The sequence below is a fragment of the Gadus chalcogrammus genome, chromosome 21 (genome assembly GCF_026213295.1).
Source record: "Gadus chalcogrammus isolate NIFS_2021 chromosome 21, NIFS_Gcha_1.0, whole genome shotgun sequence".
NCBI classification, from domain to species: Eukaryota; Metazoa; Chordata; class Actinopteri; order Gadiformes; family Gadidae; genus Gadus; species Gadus chalcogrammus.
This window is the reverse complement of record NC_079432.1, coordinates 14,371,313-14,385,777: the sequence shown is the minus strand read 5'-3', so window position 1 is coordinate 14,385,777 and position 14,465 is coordinate 14,371,313. Positions and strand designations below refer to the sequence as shown.

Below are 14,465 nucleotides of genomic sequence, written 5' to 3'. Positions count from 1 at the left end.
CCCAGAGTGGCAGCTAATGTGACCCTCAGAGAGGCTGCAGCCCTCTGCCTCGCTGCAGCCTGAGAGGAGAGCAGGACCTCCACTCCCAGCTCCCAGCGTGCTCATCATCCATCAGCCCCCACGGGCCCTTCCGCACGCACGCAGCTATGCACGTCCACCCACACAAACACAATTCAGACGAACAAACACACACACATAAACATACACACACACACAAACAAAACATGTTTGTGTGTGCATACACACACACACACAAACAAAACACACACAGGCACACACAGACAGACACACACACACACACACACACACACACACACACACACACACACACACACACACACACACACACACACACACACACACACACACACACACACACACACACACACACACACACACACACACACATAAACATACACACATTGAGGAAAATGCAAACATATCCATAACACACGCCGGTGAGCCGACAGAGAGGTCACCTCTGAGGATAAATTGGACAGTAGTTTGTTACTCACCAAAGCTCTCCTCTCTTTTTCTCTACTCTCCTCCTCTCCCTCCCCTTTCCAGCTCGGCTATTTTTCTTCTTTCCCTCTCCTGTCCTCACCTCTCCTTCCTACTTTCTTCTCTCCCTCTCCTCCCCTCCCCTCCCCTTTCCCCTCTTCTACTCTTCAATCTTCTCTCCATCTCCTCTTCTCCTCCCCCTCCTCCTTTCTTCCCTCCCTCCCGCTCCTCTCTCCTCTCCTCCCTTTAATTGCATCTCTCTCTCCTCATCTCCTATCTCCTTTCCTCCATCCTATCTCCTCCCCTCTCTCTCTCTCTCCTTCTCTCCGTCCTATCTCCTCCCCCCTCTCCCTCTCCTTCTCTCCTCCTTCCTCTCTCCATGTCACCGTCTCCTCTACTCCGTTTCAAAGTGCACTACTAAGTCACTTCTTCACTGCAGCGGTGACGTCTGTAAAGAAATAAAATTCATTTAAACGATGATTATCAGCAGAAACCTATTCCCTGTCCTAATCCTCGCGGCCAATGTGAACGCAGCGGAGTGCAGGATTCACTCCCAGGTCACCTTGATGAGCGTTCTCTCCCAGGGACTCTCTCTCGGTCTCCATCTGTACGCCCGTGTTGACGGATGGCTGTCCGCACAGTGGCAGAATTAGGAGCGATTAAACAACTATCAGTATTCATGTCGCAGTCACACGCCTGCGTAATAGTTTCCGCAGCTTTATCTCACCCAGCATCCCCGGGGTACTAACGGTGTCAAAGGAGACGGCGGGGTAATAAAGAGACTTCATAATGTCACCTCTGTGGGACGCGGGGGGAAACGGACCCCCAGGGGAGCTCGGCTAGTTATGCAAGCATCCATATTTGATGAAGAATGAGCTTTCATGAAAGCTAACAGGCTAAGCAAATTAGTTAATTAGCGCTGCCCGAATGTGAACTCATGACATCAGCTACTTAGAGACGCTCCTCAATTGAGTTTTCACCCGTTCTGCTTCCTAGCTTCTCTGATCCGCGGGAACAGGACCAACTGCACCCAGTTCTCCCGCAAGTTGGACTGGCTGGTCAGCAAGCTGGAGAGGCTGGAGTCGTCTTCAGGTACGGTGGCCACAACACCCACAAAACAATACATCCCTGTTGGATCTAGTCTATGTGTAATGTCGTAAAGGGACGTTTACCGACTCATCAGGTGGTATCATTACATATAATGCGTGAAACTACCCAGCGTATGTTGCGGTGCTTAACCCATGTCCCTGGGCCCTCGCAGGCATCCTGGAGGTCCTCCACTGCATCCTGGTGGAGAGCCCTGAGGCGCTGAACATCATCCAGAGAGGGCACATCAAGTCCATCATCTCCCTGCTTTATAAACACGGCCGCAACCACAAGGTAGGCACGGGCGGCCGTGAGGGATGACAGTGTTATCGATCAATGTCTTGATGATTGATGTTACATCAAGGAGTGGATTCAGCTGTACGTGTAGGGCGTACGCATGATCCCTGATGTTCATTGGTCTATTTTTTCTATTTTAAGGATTAACTTTGGCTTTAAAGTCACTCGAACACAGCTAAAGGCCAGTATCATGTGTAAGCTTTAGTGTTAAAACACTTACATTAAGTGGATTACTGAACATTCGTGCAACAATAACACGATCAGCATTTTTTTTCCCCCACTCAGATCAGCTGCGTCAACACATTTGGGACGTTTACAACCGTTTTTTCAACGTTCCTTTCCTTTCCTGCGCAATTAAAACTGTATTGTTTGCCCCGTAGGCGACCCTGATCGTCTCCTCATCCCTCGAACATCTCTCTCTGTCTCTCTGTAATACTAATAATGATTCATTGCATTCATATTGCGCTTGTGAGGACCTCCAGAGCACTTTACATAGTGAGGGTGTGTGTGGGGGGGGGGGGGGGGGGTTCGTGGAGCATGACACCTCAACCACTACTCATCCATCTATCCCCGCTAATTCTCCCTCTCTGCGTCTCCTGTCTGTCTGTGAGAACAACAAAGTCCAGCCGGCAGCGAGAGGGGCCCCGCATAGTGCCACATCATGTCACTTCATAAACACCTAAGCCCCGGGTAACAGGCTGGGCCCGGGCGCCGACGTCCACAAAGACAGATCTATGTTTACAGTACAATCACGGACCCTCCTAAAAAAAAAAAAAATAAACACACCGCGGATCCAATTACTTATTTTTCTTTCCGTTTCCAAGCAACATCCCAGCTATGCGTTTTAAGTGCCGCGTCGAACGAGCGGCGGTACTGTAGCGTTGGTTTGGTTTGGCATCCGATGGCATCCTCGTAAACAACTGGCACTAAGCAGCGCTGGCAGGGGGCCCCTCTGTGGCGGGCCGTAGCAGAGAGCCGGGAGCTCACTGCCGCAGCCCGCCCCCGCTGGAGGCAGACTGCAGCCACATGCAGTGTGGGGAGCAGGGGCATGATGTATTGGGATGGGTTTGTTCTGTCATCTGTGAGACAGATGCGTCTTAAAATACATAAAACAATGCAAAAAATCAACGACGGGCACCGCGGATGAGTCGTGTTCTCTCTTGTCCTTCATTCCTCGTGATGCTGTCCTCTCTGCTGTAGATTCTGGACGTGCTGTGTTCCCTGTGTGTCTGTAACGGCGTGGCCGTCCGGGCCAATCAGAATCTGATCTGTGACCACCTGCTGCCTAAAAGGGATCTGCTCCTGCAGACGCGATTGGTTAATGACGTTCAAAGGTAAAACCGTGGACGTCCTCCTCTGGGGGTTGCTCTGTTGTTGTCGGATGTATGGATACGTGTGACCCAGAGTGTGCTGGACCTCCTCTCTCTCACCCCCCCCCCCCCCCTGCAGTATGAGACCCAACATCTTCCTGGGCGTGGCCGAGGGCTCGGCCCAGTACAAGAAGTGGTACTTTGAGCTGGTGATCGACCAGGTGGACCACTTTGTGACCGGCGAGCCCACCCACCTGCGGGTGGGCTGGGCCAACACGGCGGGCTACGCCCCCTACCCCGGGGGCGGCGAGGGCTGGGGGGGCAACGGTGCCGGGGACGACCTCTACTCCTACAGCTTCGACGGGCTCCACCTCTGGTCAGGTGGGCTGGTACCTACGTCTGTGTGTGTGTGTGTATTTGTGCATGTTTGTCTGTCTGTGTGTTTATGTGTGTGCGTGTCTATAGATATAGATGAATATAGATGTATAAGGGCTGTCCACATTAACGGGCGGCGCAAATGATTAATCCCATAACGTCAGCTTCATATTTATTATTTAGCCACCGTATGATCCCACACAAATATACAGTAATAGTAATAGTTTAACCGACCACTGCTGTGTTTCAATGGACACTATTTCAAACTGTAGAATTATTTTTGGTTTTACGAGAAGGTATAAAAAACCTATTCTTAAAATAATTAGAATCGTATAATCTCTCTTGGATAATAATCAACATAATAATTATTATATAATAATTTTATATAAATGAATTTAGATATTTTGTGTCAAATGATAGATTACTTTAATCAGTAAGTAGCCGTGTAATAAGCAAGCTAATGTACAGCGACATGTGGCTCCCATAATCCCTTAAATATATACGGTGGGTATATATATAAATATATAAAGTATTTCATATCGGGGGTTGACTTGAGAACTCAAAAGTAGGGCTGCTCTCACCTTAAAGAAATGCCTAGCCAGCGTTCAGCAGCCCTTATGTAACAGATTCCCCAGCCCTCTCCCAGTACACCGTTAGACTCCTGGAATAACTCTGTCACCTCCCCCGAGACCCCCAGTCAACAGCTCTTAATGCTAACACACACACACACACACACACACACACACACACACACACACACACACACACACACACACACACACACACACACACACACACACACACACACACACACACACACACACACACACACACACACACACACTCTTCCCTCTTTCAAAGATCTATGTCTCTCTCTGGCCCCTCTCCCCCTCCCACCAGGCTATTAAAGTGTCCCCTCTCCTCCCTCAGCCCTCCGCACATCCCCTCTACCTCCAGCGTCTGACCTGTGTGTCCTCTCCCTCTTTTGGTCTCCTTCCCCCCCGCCTGCTCCTCTGCCCTTTGCATCTCCCTCCCCCTCCCTGTCCCCTCCCTGTCTCTCTGTCTCCCCGCCTCCCGTCTCTGTCCCTCAGGTCGGATCCCCAGGGCCGTGGCCTCCATCAACCAGCACCTGCTGAACTCTGACGACGTGGTGAGCTGCTGCCTGGACCTGGGCGCCCCCAGCATGTCCTTCAGGATCAACGGCCAGCCCGTCCAGGGCATGTTCGAGGAGTTCAACGTGGAGGGATTCTTCTTCCCTGTCGTCAGCTTCTCCGCCGGCATCAAGTGAGACCCCCACACACGGACGGACCGACCGACAGACAGACAGACAGACAGACAGACAGACAGACAGACAGATAGACACTCAAATTCACACTCACACTCACAGACACACACTCACAGTCAAACAAACACACTCACAGACACACAAACACACACATACATACACACAAACACACACATACATACACGCACACACACAACACAACGCACACACACTGTCCCAATCGTGCCCCCCTCCTCATGAACAGCCTGGTTGCGTATGGAGTTGTGCCCCACTAAATAGTACTATTTGTACCTCGATCTAAATAGAAGGCGACAAAAGTTTTTGGTGTGTCTGATATCCTATTAACGGATATGTAGAAAGAAGTTGTGGAAAAAAGTGCTGTGTCACTCGACAGTGTCACTTGGATTACCCACAATGCAGTTTGACAGGAGGACGACATGTGTCATATGCTGTCTCCATCCCAACCGTCTTCACCGAAACGTTCAAATGCTCCAAAACTTTGAAAAGGCAAAACGCGATTTTAAGCGATTGGGTCATTGCTCGCTCCCTAGCCTGACGAGAACGTTTATCAGCTCCACTTGTGAGTAAAAGTGGAGGAACCATTTGGTACATCGTGGTCTCGACGGTCGAAGGCATACTTTGCAGGAGTTCTTTTTTTTGCTTGGTTTGACATGGAACCCTTCCCATAAGACTGCTTTGAGTTTAATATGCATTGATGGTTGACTTCACACATATTCCTCATTCACTTTTACCTAATTACGTATTTGAATTGATGCTTAGCAATGGTAATTCCAGCAAACTAATGAGCAATAACTTTAATGAGGCAATGAAGCAGTAACAAAGCATTCTCAGTCTTAGCTCTTTATTTCCCTTCTATTCTTTTCTTGTTCGTAGACTCAACGTTTTCAGATCTTAATTTTCAAAAATAGTTTAAAATAGGACTGAGGACTATTTAGCCCCCTGAATTGCCCAAGCACTTTCCTACTAACTCCACCCCACTCCCCCCCTCCCCTCCCAGAGTGCGTTTCCTGTTGGGCGGTCGCCACGGAGACTTCAAGTTCCTGCCGCCAGCCGGCTACTCGCCTTGCTACGAGGCACTGCTGCCCAAGGAGAAGATGTACGTGGAGCCCGTGAAGGAGTACAAGAGGGACCACGAGGGGATCCGCGACCTGCTGGGCACCACCCACTTCCTGTCCCAGGCCTCCTTCATCCCCACCCCCGTGGACACCACCCAGGTGAGGCCAGGGCGCGGGGTACGGGGCCGGGGGGCGGGGCGGTGTCGGGGTTCTGTGGTTCAGCCGTCTCCTTGTATTCTGAGATCACAGCATTTCCCAGACTGGATGTCATCCAATGTCTATTTTTCATTGTGTTTTTTTATTTATTTGAAGCGTAAGCATTTATTGTTGCAGGTGGATAATATTGGATAATATTGGAGAGTGCAGGAGGAATAGTAGTATCATACATAGTTATTGCACAACAAAATTGGCCAGCACATGTTGAGATTCACCTGATCTGAAAAGCATATCTCCCAATAAATCACTCACAGTTTATATGAGTTTGCTAAAGATATTCACATTGATCGTTAATAAACAGTAAAGTAAATAACTCCAACTCTTTCCACCCTCTGCTGCCATTGGTAAATTCCTGACCCCTCCTTTACTGTTGAAGTTGGACTCATCCACTTCTGGTCGCCCAGTTCAACATTTTACATGGTCGAGAAATAGTACAATAAATGAATGAGTAAATGTGAATTTTCAAATTCCTTCTATATTTGGTATCCTACTAGAATGATATTAGAAGCTAATCAATGGTAATTAGGGTTAGTTATGTGTATGGTAAATCACTGGAACCACTTTCTCTGTGGAGTACTATATTTAAAATGAACCATCTAAGAATACATTTCCTTCTGTGGCAGTTATACAGTATATATCACTGCTGCAGTCTACTACTCTGCCTGTAAATCACCTGTAAGTGCTGGGAGGTAGACATTAATGAATGCCCCCCCTTCCAAAAGGGAAAGATGACTTAGTCTTGGAATAAAATAATAAAAAGGTTGTCTTTTAGTTTCTGGGCCGTCTGCCCGGCCTAACCATCTGTTCCTGTTGGCCCCGCCCCCCCCCCACAGGTCGTTCTTCCGCCTCACCTGGACAACGTCCGAGACAAGCTGGCAGAGAACATCCATGAGCTGTGGGGGATGAACAAGATCGAGCTGGGCTGGACCTACGGCAAGGTACGCCTCAGGGCTCAGTGCTGAGCCCCCAGGGAGTCTCCAGGGAGGGGGCAGAAACACAACGAGCAGCCCTACCCTCACCCCTACACCCCATTCAGGGTCGGCGAGCGTACAACCGCGCTTAGCTGTGGGACCCTAAAGTGACATAATCGCTGCAGTTTGCAGACGTCTCACATGCGAAGTGCACAATTTTCTGCAAGAGTGCAAAAACTGTGTTTCCGCGGCAACGTTACAGCGTCACAGCGGTTATAAATGCAGTGGAGAGTCGGTGTAATTAACTTACAACACCACAAAACGACTATAAATTCTGCTTAACACGTTGTGAATACAGTGATTGGCCCCTCATTTCCCCCTTAATCCCCTGAGAACAATAGCAACACTGTTTGGCAGGAAAGATGACTTTTAATTATGAGCGATAACTTAACTAGGCTTCACGGTCAGGGCTGGAATCCCAGACTCTGAAACACAATCAAGCAGCTGGCACGGGCAGTCTTTGAGTCTGCTCGTTCCTTGCATAGACGCGATTAATCTGTCGTTGCATTTAATGGAATTACTGCATAATGAATCAGAAACAGAATCATAATTGCTTTAATTAAACCTCTTATTAAGTACAAAAGAGTACAATTCTTAGGCTTTGTTCCCCAACAGCCATCCACCTCAACATAGCAGCAATGCAGAAATGCATAAATGTATGTGTATGTCATATATTTAATAACACAGTAGTGGTGGAATATATAAAGGGCAACGCACCGTGTCAGAGGCTGAAGTTATTTCCCCCAAAAAAAGGACTGGGTCAATCGTTAACCTTGAATTGTTATCACGATCAACTGCAACTGCATCTAAATCAGTTCAGCTAAATCACCGTCTCAAATATGAATGCATCCCATCTGTCTGACACCCCAAGGCGCCGTTCACAGCTCTACTTAAAAACACATGTTCTCTGTTCCTCTGCTCCTATCTCTCTCTCGCTCTTTCTCTTTCTCTCTCTCTCTCTCTCTCTCTTTCTCTTTCTCTTTCGCTCTCGCTCTCGCTCTTTCTCTCCCTCTCTCTCTTTCTCTTTCTCTCTCTCTCTTTCTCTCTCTCTCCATCCCTCACATCTCTCGACTTTGTCTTCTCCATCGGACGCGAGGCCCATAGGCCAATAGCACGCACGCCGGCCCTTCACTACCGTCGCTTTATCGCCAGGAGATTCATTTCCCAACGAGGCCATCCACACGACAGCTGCCCCCCCCCCCCCCCCCCCCAGCCCCCAAAAGTACATCGGCCACCTCACCCTCCGCCCCCTCCTCGGCTGTCACGCCCAGATTAACGAGCGGAGGGAGGCGGAGACTCGGGGCTCGGCGGCGGCCTCAGGATTTATTTATGTTTCATCCTTTATTGAGGACGGCGTTTAGGTACCACAGCTGCTCCGTGTTAAGCGTTACTTCAACCCCCCCATAGTGACCTTGTCCCCCCTGCCCCTGGATGAGCCCGCCGTGGGTTTGGACAAGCTGGATGCTCTTTGACACCTGTAGACGTACACTGCTGTGCCATCCTTTTTTGGTTGAGTTTGGGACACCTTGATCCATGTCCAGACTACTTTACTTGTAGTCTGATTCCTGCCTTTTAAGTGCTGATGTTTGCAGATTCCCCAGCGATCAGGGTAATCTTTTGTTTTAGTCACGCCCACTCATGGCAGGCGCCGGCTTCAGCCTCAGTATTAAGCTGACATACTGCTAATGTTCAGTTTGATTCTTTATGTTTGGATTAAGATTGAAATAGGCTGTGGGCCTGACTGACGCCACCATAGTGATTATTGTTTGAAATAGAAAAACACAAGCTCAAACTACATTATCCTTTTAAATATAGTGATCAGCCAAATGGACATTTAACGTATGAGGAATTGGCATCAGCGGTAAATGAGTGAAGCCTGGTGATGTTGGTACCGAGGGAGAACCATCAGGGCTCCCCTGAAAACGCTGCGTTCACAAAGCATTTCTCAGAGCGTTGAGACCTATCCATGTACAAAGAGGGATGTCCTCATTTATAAGTGAAAGTGCTTCGGCGACGCTAGCCTTGGGCATCGAGAAACGAACGGGAGGATTGAACAGAGGGGAAGGTGCTCCCGGCACCTGTCTGATGCACGCCGACGGCCTTCCACTCTGTGTTGTGGCGGTGTCGACAGTCCGATGCTAAAAGGGGCTAATCACACAGGATGCTGGATGGCTTGTGGGGCTCTGGGGTTAACCTGCTTCTCTCTGCTCAGGTCCGTGATGACAACAAGCGCCAGCACCCCTGCCTTGTGGACTTCACCAAACTGCCTGAGACTGAAAGGAACTACAACCTGCAGATGTCCAGCGAGACGCTCAAGTAAAACATCCTCTCCATGAATATGAATAATGCATCGTGTGCTATGTATAGGTGAGGTCGGATATGCAGGGGGAATGCAAATTGCTCTCCGCTTTATGCAGCAGCTGGCCATGCAATAATCTCCATTCCTACTTTTTCAAATTATTCAAACATTTGAATCCCTCAAATGTTCCTTCATTGTGGCCTCATCAACAAACATTCATATCGGAAGCCCATTCACCAGAGGCAGTGCTTGTAGCATGCACATTCACAAAATTGCCTGTTTCCAGCAACCGTGTTATTATTTATCCGATTAAAGTTGAATATTGCCATATTTATATTCGTCAAAGGTGTGACACACGTGGGGTTCAAACGAGTGCACAGACAACAAAATGCAACGCAGCGCTCGTACCCTAATGTTTACAAAAGCCCATCAATACGGCCAGAGAGCTTGAATCCCTTCAGGGCCGCCTCATGAATAACAATCTGCAGCGAGTGACCGTGGGCTGCAGATGGAAAGCGGCCCAGCTTGTGTGCGCTGGGATCCCTGCCTAATTAGAAATCTCTCCCGACTGAGTTCGGGCATTGATCCCCTTGTTGTACTGATAGCACCGAGTCATCTCGCCGTGCAAACACTAGATCTTGGATCCATCGCGCTGCAGTTACCTGATGCTGGTGCCTCCTTTGAGCGAGTCTAACAATCCCATTATCATGCGTGCCTCAATTGCCAAAAGATAAAGTGAAAGGAGAAAAAAAATACACGTTGGCCGCTGTTCTTGCACTGCCGACAAATCTGTATTGATGTTCTCCGATCAATGGTGTGTGTGTGTGTGCTGGTTTATTAATGGTATTAAAGTGTTTGGTACTTATTGTAATTAATCCTGCTGAATATTGCTGTATAGTAAAATGTTTGTCTCTGCGGTTTGTGTGTCTCTCTTTCTCTTTCTCTTTCTCTTTCTCATTCTTTCTCTCTCTCTCTCTCTTCCACTCTATCTCTCTCTTCCACTCTATCTCTATCTCTCTCTCTCTCTAACAGGACCCTCTTGGCTCTGGGGTGCCACGTTGCCCAGGTCAACGTCCACGCTGAAGACGATCTGAAGAAAGTCAAACTGCCCAAAGAGTACGACCTTCTCACACCACACTCTATGCGGATCCACGCACGTCTTTCTTTGTAGCAGTGTATTTGTGCGATGTAACACAGTGATAAATAACCATGTGGGATGTTGTATGAAGAGATTAGCGTTGTTTGAGCCCGTCGTCCTGCACTCAAACCCTTGCTTGGTACGCACAGCTACGTGATGACCAACGGATACAAGCCGACGCCCCTGGAGCTGTCTGAGGTGAAGCTGAACGCGGGTCAGGAGCTTCTGGTGGACAAACTGGCGGAGAACGCCCACAACGTGTGGGCCAAGGACCGCATCAAACAAGGATGGACCTACGGCATCCAGCAGGTTAGGCCGCACTTCTACACAATTGACGAAGGGTTTTTATCTTCTACCACTAAGTTCCACCGCTAATTACAATGGAAATACAGACTTATCTCCTTGTTTTTTAACAGGTTCTAATGGGTACTCTGCAGTCTGTTCAGATGTTTTTCAAACAGCTCTTTGAACTTTTTTGTTGCTACCGTTCTTTGATTGTTCGCTTTAGGGCATACACCAGCATCTGGCAAATGAAGGCGTAAAGTACTGGGGAACATTGTTTCTTTCAAACAGCATGCAGATCTAACTTGCTGTAGTGGTTTTAATATGTAAGATGGTAGAGGGGGGTGCAGCAAATCTGATTATAGCTCCTCAGTCTTTTCAATGGCGAGGTAATAACCATCTTTAAGGTTATTTATAGCAACGCGATGAAATAAAAATCCCGAAAAAGGATGTGCAGCTATTGCATCAGCCTCAGTTTGGTGTTCTGATTGCGTTTGTTTCACCCTGCAGGATCTGAAGAACAGACGCAATCCACGCCTGGTGCCGTATGCTCTGCTGGACGAGCGCACCAAGAAGTCCAACCGGGACTCCCTGAGAGAGGCCATCAGGACCCTGGTGGGGTACGGGTACAACATCGACCCCCCGGACCAGGAGGGTGAGAGGCACGCCCGGCTGGTTGTGTGGTTATGGACGGAAATTCTTGGGCTTCTTATGTAAAACAAAGCATTTGTTTTTAGTTAAAGTCTTACTATATAGTGCACGGCTGCACGAACATAACGTAATACATTGGATTTGAAGGTTGAATGGTTTCTGGAACATTAAACCATTTTCCAAACAAACGTCACATGCTTTTAAAGGTAAACATTGCGTCTGTGCTCATTTATATTCATCCCGTTGTTCCCTAAGGAACAACGACTGGCCAATATCCACAAAGTTTGACCAGATAGTGAACCATGCATTAAATTGGATGTCCTTTCATACTTCCAAATTGATTGTACAACTCTGTGTGCTAGTCCGCCGGTACAGACGCTGAGACGAAAATAAGGCGAGATAACACTTTATAAATCCTGTGAGGGAAATGCAGGTGGCACAGCAGCCAATTATATACAATAGAAAAAACACTGCAAATCAGTGCACCATTAAACAAATGGTAATGACGTCCACAAAATATACATATATGGCTTCCTGTTGGGGGCTGGGAGGGTAATTAAATGAAGTATTGAAGAAAATAAACATATCTTACACTTTGGAGGGTACATTGATTTAGGGAACACATTTACATGTATGCAAATCCCCTATATGCACATCCCTTCAAACGGGGAGCTTTATCTCCTGCCCCCCACTGACGCCCCGCCCCCTCCCGCCCCAGCCCTGCACGTGAACGACGACCAGAGCGTGGATACCATCCGCTTCTTCCGCGTGGAGCAGACGTACGCCGTGACCACGGGGAAGTGGTACTTTGAGTTCGAGGCGCTGAGCGGCGGGGACATGCGCGTGGGCTGGGCCCGGCCGGGCTGCCGGCCAGACATGGAGCTGGGCGTGGACGACCAGGCCTTCGTGTTCGACGGATACAGGGTAACACATCAACGCCCACTACCTCTTTAGGATTTAGGATTACATCTCTCTCTTTCTCTGTCTGTCACTCACACACTCACACTCTCACTCACTCACTCACTCACTCACTCACTCACTCACTCACTCACTCACTCACTCACTCACTCACTCACTCACTCACTCACTCACTCACAATATCTCACTCACACTTTCACAATCTGTCTCTGTCTCTCTCTCCCCCCCCTCTTAATTGAAACCAGAGTGAAATAACATGATTGCTTCTCAGTAAAATAAGCATTAAGTCAAGCTTTATGTCCATTTCGATTGACATAAAGTGTGAAAAAATGTGCATGTTTTAGTTGTTGCAATAGAAAAAGGCCCATACTGATAGCATCCCATGTGGACGACCTGCAACACTGCATTGTTAATTAGCTACTGATTGGTCCCTGGCATCGCGCGTCCGTCCCCTGAGGTGAGTCTCTCTGCTCCCCCAGGGCCGGCGCATTCACGTGGGCAGCCGCTACTTCGGCCGCGCGTGGAGCAAGGGCGACGTGGTGGGCTGCATGATCAACATGGAGGACAAGTCCATGATCTTCACCCTCAACGGAGAGCTGCTCATCACCAGCAAGGGCTCGGAGCTCTGCTTCTGCGACTTCGAGACGGAGGACGGTGAGAGGCCCCCCTCGGAGCTCTGGACTCTGACGGTGTTTGTCTGACCCCCCCGTCGGACCCCCTCCCTGGCTGTACCCCTGCACGTCACCAGGGTCTATGTTGTTTCTTTTGTGAAGAGGAAAACGCGTCACAAGTTCATTAGTGGCGTGTGGTGTGTTTTATGGGTGGTTCATTGTGGGAATAATACGTTATTTCGGGAAATTACTTTTCAGAAAGATGTATGCTTGTTGGAAAAAGCGCATTAAGGTAATTGGTACTGTGTGGGATAGTAGCTGGTGCTAAGTGGAAACATGGTCAGGGAATTAAGTGTTACTTTAGCAACACTTTTGTTTTAATGATCTTCCGTTTTCCACTTATTTTGAGCGTCACTTTTCACATGTGAGATATGCCGATTTAGGTGTGACCTTTTCAGGTCTTCTGTGCTCTCCATTGCGAAGACAGTAATGCCCTTTCAGAAAAGAAAAGTGTCGGTAGTGGTTTCAGATTGTGTTTCAGAGGGGAACTACATTCAGAGCCGAGGCATTTTCAACTCAAAGTCACTGAGTGGTTAACATATCAATGTGGTTCTGGCAGCCGGGCACACTATTTGAAAAGTCTGGACATATTCTTTCAAGGGATTGAGTGTATTAAACCCTGAGAGACATCAAGTTATTTGCAACCCATTATTGGGAGACTTGAACACGTCCAGAGAAGAAACAATAACTTTAGGAATCGACTGGTAATTAACATAACGTCTTTCATTTCCTTTGGAGGGAGGAAAGAAGTGTCTTCAGTGAACTTTGAAGTAAAGTAAAGAAGGTTATATCATTTGTGATGTTTTTACTAGGATTTATTTTTCAGTGTCTAGTTTCAACTTACTGCACTACAGTAAGTTGAAACTACACCTGCGATTTCTGATTCCCATTCACCGCCTGGCCTCCCCTTCTCCTCTTCTCTCCTTTCCCTCTCCTCTCCTTCTCCCCTCCTCTCCTCCCCTTCTCCCCTCCCCTGCTCCTCCCTTTTTCCCCGCCTCCCCTCCTCCCCTCCTCCCCTCTCCCCTCCTCCCTTTCTCCCCTCCTCCCTTTCTCCCCTCCTCCCTTTCTCCCCTCCTCCCCTCTCCCCTCCTCCACTTCTCCCCTTCCTCCCTTCATTCCTCCCCCCCTCCCCTTCTTTTCATGTCTGGACGGCAGGCTTCATCCCCGTGTGCAGTCTGGGCATGTCCCAGATCGGCCGCATGAACCTGGGCAAGGACGCCAGCACCTTCAAGTACTACACCATGTGTGGCCTCCAGGAGGGATTTGAACCCTTCGCCGTCAACATGAACCGCAACGTCACCATGTGGTTCAGCAAGCGCCTGCCCACCTTCGTCAACGTGCCCAAGGATCACACGCACATCGAGGTGAGCTAGGGGGCACGCAAGCAAA

At 48.7% G+C, this 14,465-nt stretch overlaps 1 protein-coding gene across 5 annotated transcripts in view; it reads left to right on the top strand.

Moving 5' to 3' along the window:
• The window catches only part of ryr3 (ryanodine receptor 3), a 111,309-nt gene that overhangs the window by 34,596 nt on the left and 62,248 nt on the right, over positions 1-14,465 (top strand). For all 5 annotated transcript variants that reach the window (XM_056581342.1, XM_056581341.1, XM_056581339.1 and 2 more), the window contains 14 exons: positions 1,498-1,593; positions 1,763-1,881; positions 3,085-3,218; positions 3,334-3,575; positions 4,661-4,853; positions 5,873-6,089; positions 6,980-7,084; positions 9,330-9,433; positions 10,449-10,532; positions 10,704-10,863; positions 11,347-11,491; positions 12,206-12,411; positions 12,885-13,059; positions 14,232-14,440. In XM_056581342.1, the coding sequence (XP_056437317.1) occupies positions 1,498-1,593; positions 1,763-1,881; positions 3,085-3,218; positions 3,334-3,575; positions 4,661-4,853; positions 5,873-6,089; positions 6,980-7,084; positions 9,330-9,433; positions 10,449-10,532; positions 10,704-10,863; positions 11,347-11,491; positions 12,206-12,411; positions 12,885-13,059; positions 14,232-14,440 (2,189 nt within the window). The remainder of the gene's footprint in view (positions 1-1,497; positions 1,594-1,762; positions 1,882-3,084; positions 3,219-3,333; positions 3,576-4,660; positions 4,854-5,872; positions 6,090-6,979; positions 7,085-9,329; positions 9,434-10,448; positions 10,533-10,703; positions 10,864-11,346; positions 11,492-12,205; positions 12,412-12,884; positions 13,060-14,231; positions 14,441-14,465) is intronic.